General features: G+C 39.7%; 2 protein-coding genes across 5 annotated transcripts in view; one reads left to right on the forward strand and one right to left on the reverse strand.

Moving 5' to 3' along the window:
• Nucleotides 1–8,144, forward strand: part of pvalb7 (parvalbumin 7) — a 43,291-nt gene extending 35,147 nt beyond the window's left edge. For 2 of the 3 annotated variants that reach the window (XM_046047011.1, XM_046047012.1), the window contains exons 2-5: nt 5,623–5,691; nt 5,925–6,054; nt 6,212–6,321; nt 7,516–8,144. In XM_046047011.1, coding sequence (XP_045902967.1) covers nt 5,631–5,691; nt 5,925–6,054; nt 6,212–6,321; nt 7,516–7,541 — 327 coding nt within the window. In that variant the 5' untranslated portion in view covers nt 5,623–5,630 and the 3' untranslated portion in view covers nt 7,542–8,144. Of the gene's footprint in view, nt 1–1,498; nt 1,521–5,622; nt 5,692–5,924; nt 6,055–6,211; nt 6,322–7,515 lie in introns of those variants that run through there. The other variant, XM_046047013.1, reaches the window with a different exon arrangement.
• On the reverse strand, nt 1,492–22,484 carry baiap2l2b (BAR/IMD domain containing adaptor protein 2 like 2b). 2 transcript variants are annotated; one of them, XM_046047007.1, is made up of 15 exons: nt 21,553–22,484; nt 21,050–21,125; nt 17,048–17,134; nt 15,913–15,974; nt 15,208–15,279; nt 14,446–14,535; nt 14,132–14,263; nt 13,249–13,353; nt 12,417–12,519; nt 11,746–11,953; nt 11,151–11,216; nt 10,314–10,659; nt 10,135–10,178; nt 9,103–9,222; nt 1,492–1,510 (listed from the first exon to the last, which is right to left on the reverse strand). In XM_046047007.1, exons 1-14 carry the CDS (start codon nt 21,604–21,606, stop codon nt 9,147–9,149), a joined length of 1,521 nt encoding a protein of 506 aa, XP_045902963.1. In that variant the 5' UTR covers nt 21,607–22,484; the 3' UTR covers nt 1,492–1,510; nt 9,103–9,146. The 2 variants fall into 2 exon arrangements, with proteins under 2 accessions (XP_045902963.1, XP_045902962.1); XM_046047006.1 differs by lacking the exon at nt 1,492–1,510 and having other exon boundaries at nt 6,640–9,222.
• Between the last annotated feature and the right edge of the window lie 140 nt (nt 22,485–22,624).

Below are 22,624 nucleotides of genomic sequence, written 5' to 3' on the forward strand. Positions count from 1 at the left end.
GTTGAAAGGGAGGAGACATGCACGAGAGATTAGGAAAGTAATGGACAAAGTTTGAGCAAAAGAAATAAAAGGTGACATACTAGGAGACAGGGAGCGAAGAACAGAGGTTGTTTGGGGTAAAAGAAAGAAAGGATGAGTGCATACAACTTCAACATCAGTGTCTTGCTTTCCTAGGATGTACAAGTTCAAGTTCAGTAAGAAATCTGACTTATTTAAACAAGGGCCAAAGATGTGCATGTTAGGCTTTTGGAGTTTGGGCTTTTGGAGTTACAGGATGGTATCTTTAAAGCGGCATCACTTGTTTGATCACTTGAGGGTAGAAGTCCAGAACAGACTAAAAGTCACACTTTATGGGCTTGTACAATTGTCCATCCATCCATCCATCCATTGTCAACCGCTTATCCTGCGCACAGGGTCGCGGGGGGGCTGGAGCCAATCCCAGCTGACATTGGGCGAAAGGCGGGGTACACCCTGGACAGGTCGCCAGTCCATCGCAGGGCCACACATAGATGAACAACCACTCATGCTCACATCCACACCTAAGGACAATTTAGAGCCACCAATTGACCTATCCTGCATGTCTTTGGATGGGGGGAAGAAGCTTCTACAATAGTAATTGAAATTATTTACATGTTTACACATCCAGCAACACGGAGCAACATTACATTCCACTTGGAGTTGTTATTGTCCTGCATGTCCAAAAGTCACTATGCTTTTTGCTCTTTAGTCTCCACCAACCTGACTCTTTAGCAGCTACATGCTCCACTATGTCCACTGGCTAAATGATAACTTGTCTGTCTGCTGTTTGGTGCTTGCCGGTAGCGTTCAGTGGGTATCAGAGGGTTTTTTTTCTTACAGCCTTTGCTACAAATGAGCTTGATGAGAGCGGTGAGACTGAACCAAAACACTCAGGGGAACTGCAGAGTGTGGCGAGTAAAATTTTTACAGCCAACATTTTTAGTCTGTGCTTAATAACTGGGCAGGAAAAGACTGGACAGACACTGTCAGACTGCAATTCCCCCCTTTTCCCATCCCTCCATCCCATCAGAAGGCACCAGCTTCATAACATAAAGATGACAGAATAAATAAAAGCAGACCAGAGTAAAAGGGGTGGATGTGTGTATAAACAAAAGAAGAGGGTCACACAGGAAGGAGATAATGTCTGAGTGCAGTCAGAAAAAGTGGTATTATTAATAGGCCTGTGTGTGATTTGTTAGTGCTGCAGAGAAAGCGATTGCACTCCAGGGCCAACGGTGTGTGCGTCATGTCTTGACAACCACCCCACCTTCCTGAAAATAGAGAGAATACTGAGAGGTGGGGATGTGGTGTGTGAGTGGGGGTATATGGGTTAAGTTTGTATGTGTTCAGATGCAGCTATAAAAGTCTTATTGTGTCCTCCCTCCCAACTTGCTCATCTTACCTCCATCTCCAACCCCTCTTTCTTCTCTCTACTCCATTCTCTCTCGATCACCTTTCCTCTTTCACTCCTGTCAGGTGCACTCATCCATCCCTTCATTCAGGTAAGACAGAAAAGACATATTAAATGTAGCAGAGAATAGTTATTTGAAGAAAAAAAAACACAATCGAATTCATAGGTCAGCTGTTTTGGTCAGTGACCAGAATGAGCTCTATGCTCTTGTGAATAGAAGAAAGATGATTGCTGGAGTTATCTGTGATAAGCAGATCTGCTGCAATTGAGTGAAATACCTTTGCTAATTGTATCAATAATTAAGCCAGTGTGTCCACAAATATTTTGTGGCTATAGAGTATATAGCAGGAGTGCTTTTTGATAAACCTCTGAGTTGATGCTCTGCTAGAAACTAAACTGACTCCGAAAATCACTGGCATCATGAATGTAAGGTCATCCAGGATAATGAAAAAAGTATGTCTTGAATAAAATGGAATTTGGTGTAATCAATTAACACACTGAGGCTTTATCAATTAGTAAAAATCACAGAATATGCCAACATTTTCTTGTATTTCTTTAAATTCTAAATCAACAATAATAATAATAATAAAATGTAGAAACTAAGGTTTGTGCCTGCAAGGAAAATATTTATTGATATCAGTCCAAAACAGTTTCTGCCTTTCTGTGTGGCCGTCTGGAACAACTATGAACACTTTTGATTTTCGACAAAACCTCGTACGAACCAGTTCTTTTTTTAGTATAACCTGGCTCTCAGTCCTTTAAAACAGAGGTCAGTTTACTGAAGAAACTGGGATTATTTTTCTAAAAGTTTGTTCAGTTTAATGTTGATCTTTCACTTTTAACATCCCTGGCATGCTGAAATGTATTGTTTCTTTTTGATTTTTTCCTTCTCAGTAGTCTGTATCAAATAAAGGGTAATGTTAGGAGTAGGTGTTTGTCTAATGGGTGCTTTCTTGGCTCATGTGTCACCATGAACAGGTGTTTATGCAGAGTGCTATGGCACGGTAGCCCCGAAGTTAAGTACAGTAGTTAACAGTAATGCATATTCTAGATGTTTTTCATTATTGTTGCTATTTTGGCCAGACCCAGAAGCATAATGTTTTAATAAAATTTCCTTTATAAATAACACACTTGATTCTGTGCTGACTGTGTTGTCTACTGTGCTGTAGGCTGATGTAACTTTCTGGAGTTCTCAACCAATGTTGGCCTGCTCTTCAGATTATTAAAGTTCTGCCTCCCTCTGGGAAAAAAAAGTTGCGAATGGAAAACTGACGGTTTGACATGCAATTCCTTTTGTTTATTTATAACACACTGACAGTCATGAACTGACTATGAAAGTCTGTCATTTGACAAGTAGACAGACTATGGTACTGAAATATAACCTCACTTATCCCTCACATTTATATTTGTTCTCTGCGGGATAGATAGCAGTCATTGTCTCTACATTGCAATTTGTTTTTACATTTTAGGCTATCCTGAGGAAGGGATGGGCTCAAGGACACTTAAGACGCAGTTGTTGCAAATGGTGATAGACGCTTTGGCCTTTTGATTACAAGATGGGTTCTGTCACCCCTTCCTATAATCTGCAATCTTCAAAGTCAAAGATGTTCTGAAAGAACCTCTGAACTTCACATTAGGCGGATAGGAATGCTGTCACACATATGACTCCCAGAGATGACTGAGATACATATGTCATGATGTATGTGAGTTTTTACTACTATGTGAACAACACTGACAGGATATTAAGTTCCAGAACAACTAGGCAGACCAGAACTGTCTGTCAAGGTTTTTTGTTGACACATAAGAGGTGAAATTATGTATCCAAATGACTTTTCTGTCTTAAACAAACCAAAAAACGATAACCTGACACATCTTTAGCTGGCGACATTTCCGATTCTAGACCAAAAATGAACGCGTGTGACTCCCAAAATACACCTTTTTCACCTTTTTTTTGTTATAAAGAAAAATTTATTTGTAAGACATTATCTCATAAATGAGAAAACGTTTGCACATCTTAAGACTTCTCAAAAACCCCAAATAGATACTAACTAATTTGATTTTGCTGCCAAAAATAGGTGGAGAGAAAGTTGAGTAGACACTGATTGGACAGAAAGGAAGAGGATGACTATGTATCTGTTTTTATCAGTCACTGTGTCCTTTGGTCAGGGAGGGTAAACATTTTGTTAGGGTCAAGACAGTGCAACCTGCAGAGGGACTATCAAAACTACTCTGCTGGAGCTCTGCAAGTCTCATATCCTCACAAGGTCACTATGTGACATAAGAAACACACTGACACCAACACTCCCACAACGATAACTTACACAAGGGAGCTCCGTTCTCTTGTAGACACAAACATATCCATCAAACATCTGCGCTGAGAACTCAACATGTGTTCCCTGTGCTCAGATAAACAAGGACCCTGAGAGCATTCAGCTCAGTTCTGACAGCTATTGATATCCGCAGGGTAATAAAAGTGTACTGCAACTGGGAGATCTGAAGTGACTTTGAATGTGGCCTGGTTGTTGGTGCCAGGCGGGCTGGTCTGAGTTCAGAAACTGCTGGTCCACTGGGATTTTCATGCACAACCATCTCTAGGGTTTACAGAGAATGGTTCGAAAAAGAGAAAATATCCAGTGAGCGGCGGTAGGTGGATGAAAATGCCTTGTTGATGTCAGAGGAGAATGGTCAAACTGATTTGAGATGACAGAAAGGCACTAGTATCTCAAATAACCACTCTGTACAACCACAATATGTCGAAAAACATGTTGAACCTTGAAGCAGATGGGCTACAACAGCAAAAGACCACACCGGGTGCCACTCCTGTCATCTAAGCACAGGAAACTAAGGCTACAATTCACACAGGCTCACCAAAATTGGCCAATAGAAGATTGGAAAAACGTTGCCTATTTTAATGAGTATCGATTTCAGCTGTGTAAAGTCAGGTAGAGTCAGAATTTGGAGTAAACAACATGAAAGCATGCATCCATCTTGCCTTGTATCAACGGTTCAGGCTACTGGTCGTGGTGTAATGGTGAGGGGGATATTTTCTCGGAACACTTTTGGCCCCTTAGTACCAATTAAGCATTGTTTAAACGCAACAGCATACCTGAGTGTTGTTCAGACTCAGAATCAGAATCAGCTTTATTTGCCAGGTATGTGCCCACACACGAGGAATTTCACTCGGTATTGTACATTGCTCATGATGTGCTTACTTACAATGCAATAATAAGACAATAATAAAATCACACACAGGCTACAGAATAGAGAACACATATATACACACTATAAACAAAAACAATATAGACAGATTGAGACAATAGTGCAATGAGCAGAGTGAAAGGATGCAGGAGTAAAATTGAGATCTGACCATTGTAAAATTGTTGCTGACCATGTTCATCCCTTTATGACCCCAGCGTACCCATCTTCTGATGGCAACTTCCAGCAGGGTAACGCACCACATCACCAAGCTCAAATCATCTCAAACTGGTTTCTTGAACCTGACAATGAGTTCAGTGTACTCCAATACAGTATCCACAGACACCAGCTCTCAATCCAATAGAGCAGCTTTGGGACGTGGTGGAACGGGAGATTCGCATCATGGATGTGCAGCAGACAACCTGCGTGATGCTTTCATGTCAATATGAACCAAAGTCTTTCAGGAATGTTTCCAACACCTTGTTGAAAGTATGCCACAAAGGATTGAGTTCTGAAGGCAAAAGGGGGTCCGACCAGGCGCTAGCAAGGTGTACCTAATAAAGTGGCCAGTGAGTGTATTTATGTCCCATTAGTGTATGCCAGACTGTATTTATGTCCACATCTTAAATTCTGAATTATGGCCTTGGATCATCTCCCCTCTTGTGCCAAGTTCCACAGAGGCCGTCTTTGAATGCCTGGATGTAATTCTACCAGGTCCACCAGGGTCAAAATCCTCTTTGTTTACGAACAGACTATATTAACTTCCTATCCTCTAGTCCTTAAGCATCTCCAGCACAGAAATTTTGTTAATTTTCTAAAAACCCACACATTCTTGTACACATGCACCCATAATGCTTAAACAGTTTTAAAATGTTTGTACCGAATCCTCTCCACTCTTGTATTTCCATTTCAGCTGTTGTCTGTACTGAACTCTTTGACATAATGTTCTTTCATTCCTCAGTTTGTACCTTTTCTGTCCTCTTTGTCCCTCTAACCAGCTGACAAAATGGCGATGACAGATCTGCTGAAAGCTGAGGAGATCAAGAAAGCTCTTGATGCCTTTGCAGGTCTGTAACAGTTGTAGGGTCCACACGCATTTTCATCTTTTCAAACTATTGTGTTGTATCACTTCACACAGTTTCACAAGCTATTGAACAACTGGCTGTGATAGAATTCTTCATGCCTTCTTAAGCTGATTATACAATTTTAATTTCCAAAACAGTTCAAACTGGCTAATATAAAGGTAGAACTCAGAACCTTTTGATGGTTTAGTCTGTACCTTCTGTCTTGTCTGTTGTAGCGGAAACATTCGACCCCAAAAAGTTCTTTGAAATGGTTGGAATGAAGGCCATGTCAGCCGAAAACGTCAAGAAGGTCTTCCAGGTTCTGGATGTGGACGGTAGCGGCTTCATAGAGGAGGAAGAGCTCAAGTGAGGAACTCACACGGACTCACAAATACACAAAAAGAAGTCTAGGCCTTCCCAATAAACTGCATTCTGTATGAAGTCTATGTCTTGCACAGTGACATGTGTTCATTAGCGCTGTCCCACAGTGATCCTTTTCTGCAACACCCTGTACTGTTCTCAGGTTTGTACTGAAGGGCTTTTCCCAGGAAGGCAGAGATCTGACTGACGCTGAGACAAAAGCATTCCTCAAAGCCGCAGACAAAGATGGAGATGGCAAGATCGGCATTGACGGTGAGAGAATGGAGGAACATTGCAAAGTATAACAAAGTTTATTATAAAGAAAGAAGAGTAGGTAGAGTGTGGGGAGTATACAGTTTAGCATGTAGGCTAAAGGTGGGTTGCTGCAGCGTTGCACATCCTACCTCAGTGAGAAATGTGACCTCGATGTTAGGTGCTATGCGTAGGATTTTTCACAAAATTATACCAACATTTCTATAACACATTCATCAAACATCTGTGCTGACACCTCAGCCTTTGTTCCTAGTGCTCTAAACAGATAAACAAGGACCCTCAGCTCAGTTCTGACACCTATTGGCATCCACAGGGTACTGCAACTGGGAGATTTTATTATTAACCTCTGGGGAAACATGACAGAGCCATTCCACTCTTTATCAGCAGCATCTAGCTTTGTGTAGACCAAAGGTGGGCTACTGTAGCACATCCAACCTTTGTGAGAAATCTGACATGGATTTGAGGTGCTATATGTGGGGCTTTTCGCAATATTATACCAACATTTATCACTATTGCTTCCTGTTTGCAGAGCTGATGTTGCTGCTTGTTTACCTCTGTAGCAAATGGTAGCAACCAATATGCACTTTGAAGAGCTAAGCTTTAAGTTAAAACAGTGGAAGGTGGGATATATTTTACGTAACCTAAAAGTAAAAACTGACTCATTTGTTTATGATTTTTTTCAGGCTCGGGTTTGAAATAAATAGGATTGGATTTAAAAAAACACCATTACATATGTTGGCACTGTTAGCTCCTCTGGTGAGGTTTAGGTGTTCACAGAAGGTCAAGCAGGTCAAGGATTTAGGCTTGGTATACGAACTCATTCTTGTTTTAAATTATTAGACATATATTATTCTGTAGTTTTTATGTTAAAAAAACAAAAGCAACAACCATTAATCGGTCAGTCAATTCAGTCAGTCAGTCAATAAAAACACGTGTGTGGTCATGGGAATGAAGGAACATTTCATCCAATGCAATGGTGTGTCTCACTGAGTTTTTGGACAATAATGAAGCTCTACAGCAGAGAGGAATAATAATGTCAGGCTATGGTTACACAGACAATACTCATTGTTGGTATTTTCATTGGATTGGTTGAAAACAAGGAAATATAGACTACTGCCAGCCTTATCCTTTAAGCTGTAGGCCAGTAGAGTTTGTCTCATCATTTGTGCAAATGTTTTCATTTGTCTTTTTCAGAGTTCGAAGGCTTGGTGCATGAGTAGGGGATAGCTGAACACCCCCCATCTTCTTCCTCCTCCTCCTCTTCGTCCCTGCATTCATATTTTGTAACTGCCACCTTAAAACTCCTCTCACCTTCCTCGGGACCCCGCACGTGGAGTCAGACCAGGCCTGCTCTCTACAAAACATTACAAACGCAGGCCAACAGGGAGTAACCATGAGGAGGAAAATACAGGCATAACAATTACCAGTTTCATTTTTTATATATATTTAATCACACATGCTGTATGAGTTTCAGACTGCTTCTTGATTTCATGGAGATAGTGTGGTCTCAAAACAGATGGTACCAGTGTTGTAGATGGTGTAGATGTTATAAAGACTTCTTAAATCTTAATTTCCTTCCTTTGCGTATTTCAGGTTGTGCATTTTGTCTCATTGGTTTTACTTCTAGATGTTCACATATCAGTGCACTTTCCTCCCACTCCTCTTCCTCGTCCACCTTCCCTCACTTCACCTCCTCTCCACTATCCCTCCTCCTCACTCCCTCCCTCCAATCAGATGATGTAGTAAATACAATGATATATAAGGAGAGCTGTGAAGAGAGACAAGATCTGAGTAAGAAATGATAATAAAAAAAACTTGAGTAATAACTGTCTCTTTACTTATTGTTACTCACAGCGGACACAAAACATTAAACTCACAAAACATAATACGCTGAACACTGCAATACATGTCAACCACAGTGAAGATGATTAAGACGGGTTGTGGTGAAAAGCTGCTGCCTTGATGAAAAACTATTACTGTCATGTGGGAGAGCTGATGTGCATCGTGGTGTATTTAGGATTAAACATAAAAGTGACCCAAGTCCTATTTGAAAGACTTACATTTTTTTCAGATCTGCGTCACATGAACAAAAGATTCTGCCTGCTTATAAAATAAGCATAGCATGAGAGCAAGACACATACAGCGTATGCGAAATAAATAAACACATACTATTATCAGCTTAAAGGAATAGTTTGACATTTTGGGAAATACGGTTACTTGCTTTGCTTGCTTACCACCTGCATGGTACGTTAAATATGCTTCTGGCGTGAGCAACCAGGTAGCTTAGAATAAAGAGTGGAAATAGGGGAAAACAGCTAGAATGGCTCTGTCCAGAGGTAACAAAAACAAAAAAGGTGCTGGTATCTGGCTGTTTACCCTGGTTTACAGTATTTACGCTAAGCTAAGTAAGTAGCAGACAGATGAGTAGTATCAATCCTCTCATCTGACTCTAGAATAAGCACATTTCACAAAATGTCTAACTATTCATTTAATATTTTACTATAAGAGACAAACAAACCTATCTATATAAAAACTTAAATACTGTACAAAGAGTTGATAAACCAACTATCGTAAAAGTGTATGGTTTTGATATTAAATTATTGTATTATTGATGTACTACAATATCCCTTTGCTTTTGGTACAAGAAATAACTCATCTTAACTAACAATGTACAAAAAAACTCACCAAACCTTCCTCTGAATCTCTGGCCCTCAAAGCCTTCAATTTCAGAGATGACATTACATTATCCTAAAACAAAATTGTCTATCCTGTCTCCACAACCTGATCTGGCAGCCTCTGGCAGTTACTGCATGAGTGCTGACGGATCAGGGGATACGAGGAGCAGATCTGTCATTGGTCGTCGTGGGACGAAGCTTCACAGTGGCGAATGGGTTTGTGCCTCTGAAACAAGAGGATGACAAAAAATGTAACTCAATACCTCACATGCTCAACTGCTTTCTGACAACACAATTGAACCACATGCAGACATCCCAGATTGGCAAACTAACACCAGACTCCAGGCAGAGGATGGTAAATTTTGACAGTGTTTTTCTGAAGCTCAAATCCGACTATGGCTCATTGGTTAAACCATTTGTGGTTGGAATTAGGGATCAACCCATTATTTGAGGCTGACACTGATGATGATTTTTTTTTGGATTCATGCTTCAGTCTGCAGTACAACATGTTGCTAAAATTTGCCATATGCATAGCGAGAACCACAAAACAATTACACAATACATGCACCTGCACTTTAAACATGATCACTTTACATTTGTGTTAATGATCCAATATCTATCCATGTGAATCTAAAAACTGTATTTTTGTTCAGGTGGAACATCCTGTGAAACAGCACATGCATGTCCACTGAAACCCAGACAACTGCTACGAGCACAAATCCATGCATCCATCGTCAACTGCTTATCTGAAAGGCGGGGTACACCCTGGACAAGTCGCCAGTCCATCGCAGGGCCACACATAGACAGACAACCACTCACACTCACACCTCAGGACAATTTTGGAGACACCAATTAACCTAGTCTTTGGACATGGGAGGAAGCCGGAGCACCCGGAGAGAACCCACGCAGACAACATGTAAACTCCACACAGAAAGGCCGGGGCAACCGGGGTTTGAACCCGCGACCTTCTTGCTGTGAAGCAACAGTGCTAACCACTGCATCAGTGTGCCGCCCAAGCACAAATCCACTACTCTTTGCATTCCTGACACATGATCATGTGCCAATACAATGTCAGAAAAGTACTGGAATTCAGACACCAAACGTCTTTTTCTGTCAACCTATGCACACTAAATATTACCTGGGAAACAGTGGGTTTTCAGGTGGCCCATGGGGTGATAACGCCTAAGAACAGAAAGGATTGCCAAAACCAAAGTAGGATTAGTGTACCAGGATTACTTTACAGTAAATGGAAAAGAAGAAAAAAAAAGTTTTGCCATCTTTGAGAGTAAATTATTTTCAGAATTAAACCTCTGGTACCTGGACATCAGATGCAGATTCACCGTTCCTGTCAGGGAGGGGAGAGATTGGTGGAAAATTTGCAGAGGCGCTTCTAGGATTCTGACTTGGGGGAGGAGGAGGTGGCGGGGGAGGAGGTGGAGGTGGGTGTTCATTGTAGCTCTTAGTCTGACTGGGCTTTGTCTCCACAGCTGGCTCCAGCTTCCTCTCAGGTAGAGGAGAGATCGGACGGAAGTCTACAGAGGCTCTGCGGTTGGGTGTTGCTGGTGGCGGGACATCTCCATAGCTCTTGCTCTGCGTATGGTCAGTGTAGGTGTCAGTGGGGTCCAGCAGATTGTTCATACTGTGGCTTCTTAGAGAACCACCACTGAGAGGTCAAAGGAACACATAAAGGCACTTTTAGTGATTCAAAACAGGACAGTAACCTGGAATATTTTGGTGAAAGATAATCCTTTCTCACTTCTGGGCTGGGTATGTTCCACAAGCCTATATGAGCAGCAATGTAAAAATCAAGTACAGCATTAGTACAGATATACTGTGTCGTGATCCCTTCCCTCTTTTTTCTCTTGGTGTTTGGCATCAAGGCAAAGTTTAGGAGCTGCAAAAGAGTGCTACTAAAAAGGTTAGGTATTCTGTCTCTTGTTTGAGGACACTTTTTATGCTGGTCAACAACTGTGAGTAGATCCAGTTTTCCAGGAGAGGGTCTCTCTAAATCCAAGGTCAACGTGTCATTCTGAAATCTGTCACATTTTTATTTCTTTATCCGCTGTAACAGGCAGAAATGTTGGCCACTAAATTAAGGAGGTGGATTGTTTTCCTACATCTAAACTTACTGTGCAGAACAAAAGCAATTCTTACCTTGTTGCTAAAGTGTTGGAGAAGTCTTCAACGGGGGCCACATAAGCAGCAGGGAACCAGCCCTGACTGAAGGAAATAAGACAAATGAGAAAACAGCACACAAAACAATTACGTCTCTATAAATGATCTTGTCCTTGTAGCAGGAGTATAGTATATTTTAATTACATCGTATTTTTCATATGTCATACTAGTATTTTATTTTACAATAATATTTTGTGCTCTTGCCAAATTAATAGCTTGTACATCTTTGACTTTACATTAAATTTGCTGGGATTTCTCTTCTCAAAACACTCCTATTCTTTGAAAACCACCCATTCAACATTCCAAGGCCATCTGATAATTGTTACAATTCCCATTACATTTTCTTTTGTATCATGTATAAGATAGCTGTTGTGACTTTAATATCAGTTGTACAAGGAGTAGGAACAGGACTAAGAATTTCTAAGAGATTTATCAGTTGCAGTTCAATCTGGCTGCTGACAGACATAAATAGTCACAGATTGTTTAATTTCCACGTTAAAACACTTTAAAAGCATTCGTCTTTTGCTCCTGAACCTGCATGTATACACAGACATCTTCAATCTCAGCTACCCACCGCAGGCTACTATCAGTGCGTCCATACAGCCAGCCGTTGCGCGGCTCCTGGACCAGTACGGTGACAGTCTCTCCCCTGTTGAAAGGTAGAAGCTTTGGGTTGGATGAGGACGGGTGAGACACCAGGGCTCTCATGGCTCTCCCTCCACCCAGACCCAGAGATTCCCCCACTGAGCTGGAGCGAGAGCGGCTGGGGAGGGGAGACGGCGCTGGAGGGGGGATATAAAGTGGAGGAGGAACAGAGTGGAAAAGACGAATAGGATGGAGAGAGAGAGAGAGAGAGAGAGAGAGAGAGAGAGAGAGAGAGAGAGAGAGAGAGAGAGAGAGAGAGAGAGAGAGAGAGAGAGAGAGAGAGATGCCTTATGCTTAACACACCATTAAAAAACAATTTCAAAGACAAGTGTGGGAGAAGGGACTATTTTGGGTATTCATAAATTAATCCATATCCCAGAAAAATAATAATAAATCATTTACTCATTATTCTTATCATTACTAGACATCAATCCAAGAGCCACATTATTTTAACTTAATGCAAATGTACCGAACAGTATCTACTGGCTGTGATGCTGTAAAGGAAAAATACTGCTGATCTTGTTTGGCTTCAAATGTCAGAATGTAACCACATTAATTTACAACAATTATATCTTTCACAAAGTTCAGCCTTCCTCCCACCTCTAGAGGGTACTCTGCCCAGTGCTTGCTGCTCCCTCCTGGCCCAGGACATATCTTCATCTCGGGCTACTGTCTGCAGCAGGGAGCTCACAGAACCTCGCAGCTGGTCAGAAACAAAATAAATTCTCTCTTACCATAAACCACCACACTAACTTGCTGTAAAAAAAAAAAAAAACGTTATAACTACAAATATTTGTATCAGTCATTAAGTAAATGCTTCTTACTAAAATATAACAAAGTAGTATACTGATAAAAGAAGTAAACATGGGAAATGGATGTAAAGGACTGTGCCTCATGAAGGACTATGCTCAAATAAAGGCCTGTTCTCTCAGCTTAATAAGAACAAAGGACCTGGCCCCTGTTTGATTGACAGAGTGTGCAGTTTTTTTTTTTTTTTACAAATCATGTTACTGAGGCCATATACAGACACTGGTGCAGCATCCCAAGCAGGTACAACTTCTTGCAGGCTGTCTGGTGCTCAGAATACAAATTAATTTAGTATAATGTTCACATTAACCCCTTAACGCCTGAAATTTTTTACAATCAAAAAATTCAAAAAATTAGTTGTGTTTTCATTTGCTTTCAAGCTGATGTTAAATTAAGTGAAGATTGTTAATTTGTCCATAGAACATAGAAAAGATATAAATTCAGGTATGTGTAGGTATGATGCAAATTAGCGACAACAGGCATAAACGAGAAACCAGGGCTTGCAAGAGGTTCCTAGGTACGTAACGAATATACACCAACAGGCATTGGGGGAATACATGTGCTATCTTGGCTTGCAGTCTGCAAGGAAGAGGTGTGATGCAAATTCGCGACAACACATTGGTACCTGTGCCTCTTGGTCCAAATGTGTGGGAGTAAGAGGTCTGGACCCTCTGGTGTCATTCACTTTCTCCTTCCATCCATCTGCTTTTAGCTGGAGAGACGTACCAGTCTGAAAACAGATGAGAGGTGAGCACCTCATTAAATGTCAACCTGATCAGGCAGAAACAAAACAAATAGATACGCTTCAGTAAGTGAGACACTGAGACGTGAATTTCATCAGATAATCAAGCAAATAACATGTTATCACATGGGTGGAATAAAAATGTAGTGAAGCCCAATGTCTTGGCCCTGCTGGCTGAAAGAAAACATGTAAGTGTTACAGAAACGATGTAGATGTGGGTAAGTATGATGTAAGCTAACCCGCAGCTTCACCTGGCAATGGACTGTCAAAAGTAATATTACATGATCATAATGTTATGAAAATTATGGTATGTTATGTTATTTATATTATTGTAAAAGGTAACTTTAGCTATTAATATTCAGATCATATTTTTACTAAACATCTACAGTTCCCTTAATTCAGCTCTAATCAACTGAATGCTTGCAACTTGCAACGCCTGTATCTGAGGTAAAGTCTCCTTATTTCGAAAGGATAATGAGGTAGACGTTTTGTAGTAAATTTCTCATTCATATTCTGGTCATTAGTTTGCAATTTTGAGTAACTGTCTGCTTACTTTTTGATCAAGTAGAATGGATTTAGCTGGCCCTGGTGCATCTTAGCCTTGCAACACAGGTAACCATTTGAAACTAAGCAAGCTTTTTAGAGGCCCAAAGTTAGCTCACTAATGTGCTCATTTCCCTTTTTAAGACATGCCACAGGAGGGGGCAGGTTGATCTGCCCTGCCCAGTTATTGTGTGGGGCTGGACTGTGTGTGTGTGTTTAATACCTTGTTTATAAGGAAGAGCAGTGACTGGGTGAGGCCACAGTGTTTCTCTGCCAAAAAGCGATACCTCCTCTCCTCCTCCTTCAGGATCTCCTGCTGGCTCTGCCTCAGGTACAGCATGTACTCACTGTTCTCCTAAAAAACACACACAGGGAAGCATGCTCACATACAAATATGAGTGAGAAATGACACATATACAATGGTCCAGGAGAACTCCTATTGGGCCGTATGTGTGTGCATGTGTACATTGTATATAGTATATCTCAGAGTAAGTAAACCTGCGTAGTGTTTGTTTGTATGTATGTTTGTGTAACTACCAGAGAGTCTCTGTAGGCTCCTCGTCTGAGTTGTTTCTCCAAAGCCTCTGCCTGATTCCTTACCTCCAGCTCATACACTCTGCGACTACCCTGTAGGAAAAGAAACACTCTGATGTAATAATGAAAAGTTTTCCTGAAATTGTTGACAAGACTTTTCTACAGACATCTCACTTTTTAGACTAACTACCTAAATGTCTTGACTGACTTAACCAAACAGAAGAATTCAGTATCAGATAGGTATTTGACCTTCTCAGAAAGTTTTGAAATCTGCACATTTGCTTCATTTGGATTATGGGTGGTGCTGTCTCTAAATCAATTTCTGGTATTGTAACTGTTCTGCAGATAAGGAAGTGGGTTTGAGGTTCATGTAGATGAAAATGCAATTAATTATTTATTAGTTATTCTTGCAAAGTTGTCCACATCAACAAGTCTAAGATTGTCCAACCAAAAAGAAAAAGTTATTGGTCAATTGCAGTGGAGTTCTCGTGCAGGATGTGTAAAGACACATTTTGTCTCATATTAATATAGTAACTCCTTTAGTAACTATACCGATGAATCTCTAACTGACTCTCTCAGACTTTTCTTTCTATTCAGCAAAAAACTTATAAGTATACACAAACATAAAGCATAGTTGCTTAATTGTTAACCTAAACCATAATCCTAAACCAAACAGACAAGTCACTTCCCCCAAACTTCTCAACTTAACTCAGCCCTCAAAAGGGTAGATATAAAAACAAAGGCTTTTCCCCTCTGTAAACTCACATCAATGTACTCCTCATCCAACTTTACATTCTTCTCCATGGCTTGTAACACCTCTATCTGGAACCATCGAAACTGTAGCAGGAAGAAAAACAATGTCCCTGTGATGCAGCCAAGTCATTATGGAAACGGTCCCCTTGTTCAAACAGTAGTTTTCATTACCAGATTGATTATTTTGTTTGACTATATCTATATGCAAATGTGGTCCATCCTCAGCTTTTTAATCAGAGGCCACGTTCTGCTTATTCACATTACTAAAAGCCACTGCAATCAATTCGAGTGGCAGTGTGAATTTTAAACAAGCAAATGCAAGCAGGATCTTTTCTCTCAGAAGCTTTCTGTAAAGCTCAGCTTTGAGCCACCAGTTTGTAACAATGTCAAAATTAATTCTATTCACATCCCTACACATATTTCTTAAATAACAAAGCCATGGAAAAGAAGCTTTTTTCCATGGCTTTGCAATTTAGCAAAATCAGCACACTACCATTTGCTATATGTCATTGCTACACATTTATAATGTAAAAGTCAGTATTTGATTTATTCAAATATGTCCTGATTGCCACCAAGCATAATTACAAACCAAAGAAAATATTTTAGGCATTTAAAGTCTTTGTTGAACTTTTTAAGACACTTCAACTCTAAGGTTTAGCCAGCCAACGAGTAGATTGGTTTGAATAACATGAGTGTTGACTAAAGACATATACTGACCACTCCCTCCATCTCTGCAGTGAGTCTCCTCTGTGTTTCCGATATCTGGATCAGGACATCCCCTGTTTAAAACAAAAAGACTTGGAACACTGGACCCAATCAACATACACATCAAATACCTGCAGTAACAATAAAAAACAAACCAAATGTGATGCGTTTGGAGTTCTAAACTATTTCTAAATGTTACATGTTATGTTTTCACATTATAATATATTTTATATTTTTTATTTGCACTTGCAACAAAATGTTAAAAACAAAATTGAAGAAAGAGTGTGAAATCTTTACTTTTACATCTCTAGAATAGAAAATACCCAGTTACACTTTGATTTACCAGTTATCTAATGCTATCACTAATTTTGGGTGAATTTATGTCCTACAAAAGAAAGCCACAATATTTTAGAGGGGATGTCAGTAATTTGATATATGACTTTAACACAATTCAACACCACTCAAGTCTTCTAGAGATTATTTTGCTCTAACTAGCTGGACTGCTATGATGGTGGAAAGTTAGCCAAGCCTTTTATATTTTCGGTGCCTCTAGTCTTGTCTATTGTTATTGATCGTGGTTGTGCTAATGAATTCAGTGCAGCTGAAAGATTGTCCCCATCTATAATTTAGGGGCCGTCACTCAATAGGGTCCCTGGTCACGCTGTGGCTCCCCGACCTTCTCAGTGAGCCAACCTAGCAGAACCACATGTGTCATGAAGTGCTAGCACTAGCGTAAGGGCCCACACACTCTGGTATGTGGTAATAGGTTAGATTAATGCCAATTACCACTAACAACGCTTTTCCACATACCCAGGTTCAGAGTGAAAGTGAAGCCTGTGGAAAATATGAACACTCAGAACTGGGTACATACACAAACACACACACTAGAACACACAGAGACTTACAAGAGAGGATGAAAAAGAGCAGTGGAGGGAAGTAATTTTAAGGTTACTGAGTATGTGTCTTATATTTTAATATGGGATGTGTCAGTATGATTGGACTCGACATTAACTTGATGGAGCACTTGGCCAGCTCCAGAAGACAGATCTGTTTCTATAATGAATGCAACAAATTAAGAGTGAAACCTGCAATAGAAAGACTGACTAATCAATCATATATACAAATACATACACACACACACACCTACCAAGAGAGCGAGACGAAAGCGTGTGAAGGGCCTGGTCACCCATCTTTGCCACAGCGCTGAAGTAGGCCTCACTGCAAACAGCTAAGGCTGCAGGGCACACACACACAAAATTGCACAACAGCATTTTTAAATACTAAACATTATAAACATACAGGCTTTGGAGGAACATCACAGCCGGTTAAACTACTCCTAATTGGGTCAAACAATTCTGCCTTCATTCATTATGAACACAACCCTCACACTGCTGACATGTGATATGTGTTTTTGGTCTAGGAATAGCCCCATGTCAGAGGGTATAGTTTTACCATGCTGCCTTGTTGCCCTGTGGCTGACGGCCTGTTCTTTAGTTTTATCAGGCAGAGAGGCGCATTAATGATACATGATGCTCACCAAATTACCAATGTAACACACGATAATGAAACGTAGGCTGGAAGGATTAGTGAAGTCAGGCAACTAGAATGGATGTACACAAAAGCTTCTGTTCTAAATTTTGATACCTCATGTTTTGACAAAAACAGGTTTAAATTCTGCTCCATATTGCTGTCAGTACTGAAATATACATATTTTAAGTATGAACTTAATTTTGGCTCACTACTCAATGTCTCACTTTACTGTATGACTGTATGAAGACAACGTGCCATACAAGCCCAGTGACTAACAGCTTCAGGAAAACAATTTTGCTCAATTACAAACACTAAATAAACTGTGCTGGTGCCAACCAAGGTAACAACTTTGAGTGCTACAAATGTTTTGCCATAACTAAGACAACAAAATCCAGGTACAGGAACTACAGTATTATGTCCTTTAATTCACATTTGATTGTCTATTTCATATTTTACACTTACAGGTAAAATGTGTAAGAATTAACCTTCCAAATTCATACTCCATAAAATTAGGTGGCAGCATCTCACATACCAGGTCACAAGTGTTGCTAACTGCCAATATCTAGTTAGCTCAGTTAGCAGTGCAGCTAACTACTGTAAAACTTTGGATAATAGCCCAAATCACTGAATTGACCCTGCCTATATATGAGACAGGCCTTTGATTCCTTTTGCACAAAACTGAAACTACTATGAAACAGTTTATTTATTTCAAACAGAATAATACTTTACAAAAATTATCAAATAATATCAAATACACATCATTCATTTGATCTAGCTTTTGAAGTAACATCACGGTGCAGGATGAGAGAAGTTAGCAGACAGAGAGCAATGGACTTCACATGACAGGATTCACAACGTGTATAAATTTTTATGAAAAGCTGTTTTTTCATTCTTTTGATGGGTGGACCCTTACAGACTAAAGGAATATATTAAATAATCAAGGAACAGATACACTCGGACTTAACGAGCGCTTCAAAGGTAACAGCAGTCAGCACTTTTTTTTCTTTCCTCTCTTACCAGGCATGTGTGTAGATTTAGGGAAACTGACATTTGCGTACAAATATTTTGTAGACTGCGGAAATTGGCGATGCAAATGGTAAGTTGGTGAATTAACAATGATTATATAAGGATGCCTCTTACACATTTAAGTTAACTTAATGTTAAAGTTAACTATATATCAATGTCATCGTAAACATTAAAACCAGCAGTGTTATTTGTAGGCTACTTGTGCTTGTAGTGAGCCATAAATATTCCATAAGCACCATTCAATTTGAAAAGATATATATAAGATATATATAAGTCAAATCAAATCTTGGCTTAACTGTAACTGTAATAAAATGTTCAACGGTTGCAGAAATCCAAGGTTATATCAAATGGCATTAAAGAACTGCTGAACACAGCTTCAGCAGCTTTTAATAATATCTTCTAACTGTGCATACAGTTTTAGTTTTCATATAGTTTTTGTGTGTAAAATTGCTGCAGTGAACACTCACTCTGCATTCTCACCTCGACTCACCCGGCACATCTTGGAAATAAAGCCGGTGACAACAGTCACTACCTTCCCAGGCCAAGAATAACAAAATGGACATAAAAAGTATGTCCACCAGTCAAACTTAAATCTTCAAATGATATCCCAGGTGGTTGGATACCACTGACTGATGCGATCATTTTGGCAAGTTGTGAAGTAATCAGTATGATTGCTATAAACACAAATACTGCTTTTGCATAATGCTGCATGATGGATGCACTGGTACTGCAGAAAACAACCTAAATAGAAGGATTAGAAGGGAAATCCTGTTCAGGAACCACAAAGATTTTCTGGCCTATTATGATTACTGAGTAATACGGCGATATAGAGTCCCAAAAGCCGTGTTCTCTCATCTATGTGCGACCTGGGTCCAGCATCAGACAAACCTACCCGATGGAACTGCACCAACCTGGTACAAATACAGTAGGCTATAAACCACTCTGGGATTTCTGGCAAACAGCAGTTACCAGCAAGAATTAGTCGACAGGCGTGTGTTTGATATGATCAACAATATGCTGTATATAATGTTTACCTTTCTGCCTAAAGCACTTTTTGGGAATAATATAATTCTGTTAAACGCGCTACATTTTCTTTTGTTTGTGATCCCGCTGCTGCGGCCATCAAACTATATGTGCTCTCTAACCTTCATCCCATAAACATGTCTGTGTCAGAAGATTCTTCTTTGTCTGTCTTCTTCTTGGTTGTTGTTGCCATGATTCACCATTAGTAGGCTCATTTCTATGCATCAGCATTAACAAAGTGCTTTGCATTGACCATTCAGGGTTGAATGTGGGTGTGTGGAGGACTGGATATGAGGCTGATCTACTTGCGCACATTTTCACGCAGATTTGATGTATAAAGGGAAAGTTACCTGCAGGTGTGAGTAAGCAGATTATTTTATTTTTTGGTGCATGCCATTTTGTCTTTTTGGACCAAACGCACTATTTTATAAATGAGGGCCCACAACTGGACACACAAATGGAACTGGGCTCAGCAGCCTCCCAGTGATCACAGCCAGACCCAGACTGAACACAGCCTCCGAGACCAACGGAGACCTGTCTGATGACAGGGAATTCAATACAGAGGTGATTTACAGCAGCTCCGGACAGGACTCTGACTCAGGGACAAAGAAGACACTGCGGGTTCAGGTGGGGACAGGAGAGGTGTCAAGCGGGAGAAGAGCGAGAGGGATGTCGGGCGTCAGAGAGTGTAGAGCCAGAATATTTTCACATCTAACTCTGTGAATTAAGGGTTTATTTCAACCAAAAGGGCTTTGGTGATTGATGGAACAGTGGAAATACTAACTAAGACAGTTTTTGTGAGTTTTATTTGGTTTCTGTCTTTTTTGAAAGATTACGATGAGTTAACAAGGAAATTAGTTAGAGAAATTTAAATTGAGAAGGTGTATGCAACTGTTGTATTTTGCTGTTTGGTCAGAAAATAGGTATAAGAACATTTTTCAGAGTTTGTTTTGTTTATTTATTGAACTAAGGGGCTAAGACAGCTTGTGTAATGTAGCTTACATGACTCTGGCACAAATGTCCCAGCTTAAACTACAGGAGGTCTAAGCTATACTATCAGACTATCACCTCTTGAGGTACAAAGTGGTATTACAAGACAGGGTGGGCCAGGACTAGCTAGTTGTTAACCTCGACTTTGACATCAGAAGAACATCTTCTTCAGATTCTGTTGATAATGTTAGTTAAATTTTTGAATGTTTTCAACTAAAATTAAGGCCATGTCTTTTACAGTGCTTCTTTAAGTGCATTTAGTTTGTATTTCTGTGTCATGCCAAACATTTGGACCATCCTACATGGCTTTACCGTTATTTATTGAAAATCAAAAAGAATAACATCCATCTTCTTGTAACACATAAGCAAAATCAAAAGAAAAAAATAGCAGTTATATTATATGTACTTCTATATACTTCTGTGTGTAAATTGGCAATTTAAAATTAAAAGTGTAAATTAAGATAATCAAAATAACTATTAATATAATTATTAAATGTCTGTGTCTGTCTGTCTCATACACAGAACACACTCATTCAATCACCCACATATCTACCCACCAGTCACTCACAGACTCACTCACCTTGGAAAGCTTTGACATAGCTGTTTCCTAGGGCAACAAGCTTCTGGAGTCCAGGATTGAAGTGCTCCATCAGATTCTACAGTAACACACACACAAAGAGAAATACATGCAAAGCAACACATCAAAAGAAACAGTTGTTACTACAGCTATAACTATAACACAATAAAATTTTAAAGGTATTTACCCCATTGATGCGATATGTGCTATTAGCTTTTACTAGTATTTATTGCTCTTACTAGTATTTATTGTTGCTTTTACTAGTATGTTTTGTCAGTTAGAGATCTCGTGCTGTATTTGATGCTTTGTTGATGCTTGTATGTTGCTTCATCTCAAATGTAAGTCGCTTGTGCGTAAATGTAAATGTAAATCTGATAGATACCCAAGTGACTCTGGCCAGGCAATGTTTAAATACACATCATATTTCTTAATGCCATTTGAAATACTACATTATAGTTAATGTGTCTCAATCAAAAGTAGAGAAGAAGAAGACAACACAAACTCACCAAATAGACAGTTAAAGTTGATCTGTGCAGCTGGTCACTGGTGGCTCCCGACATAGTGACCAATTTCAAAGACAATATAATGTGAAATAAAGAAAAGGCCTTAAAAATGAATGTCAGACACAGAACAAACTCTTGTGAAGAGTCTGTATTCCCATGCAAACTTCTGAAGAAGTTTCCTCAGGCGTTTCTTGTCCTTTGTGTATCAACGTCTTAAGGCAGTGAAAGTCACCTTCACTGCAGTCCCACTGTTCCTGCTGTTGTTCCAAAGACCGATAACACCTGTCTGATAGAATGATAGCGCTCTCTCTCCTCCCTCTCTCCCTTTTTCTGTCATTTGTTAATGAGCTCCTTTACCTCCTCGTCATCAGCAGTTTTTGTGGAAAGAACGAGTGAGCAAGTGAGCGAGGGCGATAGAAAAGGGAGTACGTGCAATCAATATGACCGGGCCAGGTAAATTATTGATTGAACCACTGAAAGGAAAGGAGGACAGCCAGCTGCCCAACTAGCTGTGACGTACACTCACACCTACAGGAGGACTTCAATGTGACATAAACTACTGCCTTAAAAAAGGACTCTAAAAAAGTTGACTCTAGTTGTCAGTCACGGAGGGCAAGTTGAAGACAGGTCTTTAAACAATTCACATAAAAAAATCTGAAGGTGCAATTCTAAATTTAGAAGGTGCTTCTGGTGTTTTGTACTGCAGTTGAACCACACTAGAAGTCCACTAGAAGCTTGTGTGTTATGTAGTAGAAATCCAAATAATAACAATTTTGCTAAAACTGTCAGAATCTGAGGACTATTTATTTATTATTCCTTAATAAGTTGAATTTCTTTAGTTGTCTTCAAGCTAAATTTTTCAGTTTGTTTTTGTCAGTCAGTTTGTGTTTTAGTGTGATAAATTATTGCCTATCATTGTGAACATTACATTTCAAACAGTCAATGTCAATAAAAAGTTTTTTAAATATTCATATTTCAAATATGGAAAAAAAACAATTGGTAAATATTCACTGAAAAAACAAGGAAACAAGTAAAGACAACACCAAGTTATAGAATTCTTAAGAATAGCACGAGG

Source organism: Micropterus dolomieu, linkage group LG04 (assembly GCF_021292245.1).
Source record: "Micropterus dolomieu isolate WLL.071019.BEF.003 ecotype Adirondacks linkage group LG04, ASM2129224v1, whole genome shotgun sequence".
Lineage (NCBI taxonomy): Eukaryota > Metazoa > Chordata > Actinopteri > Centrarchiformes > Centrarchidae > Micropterus > Micropterus dolomieu.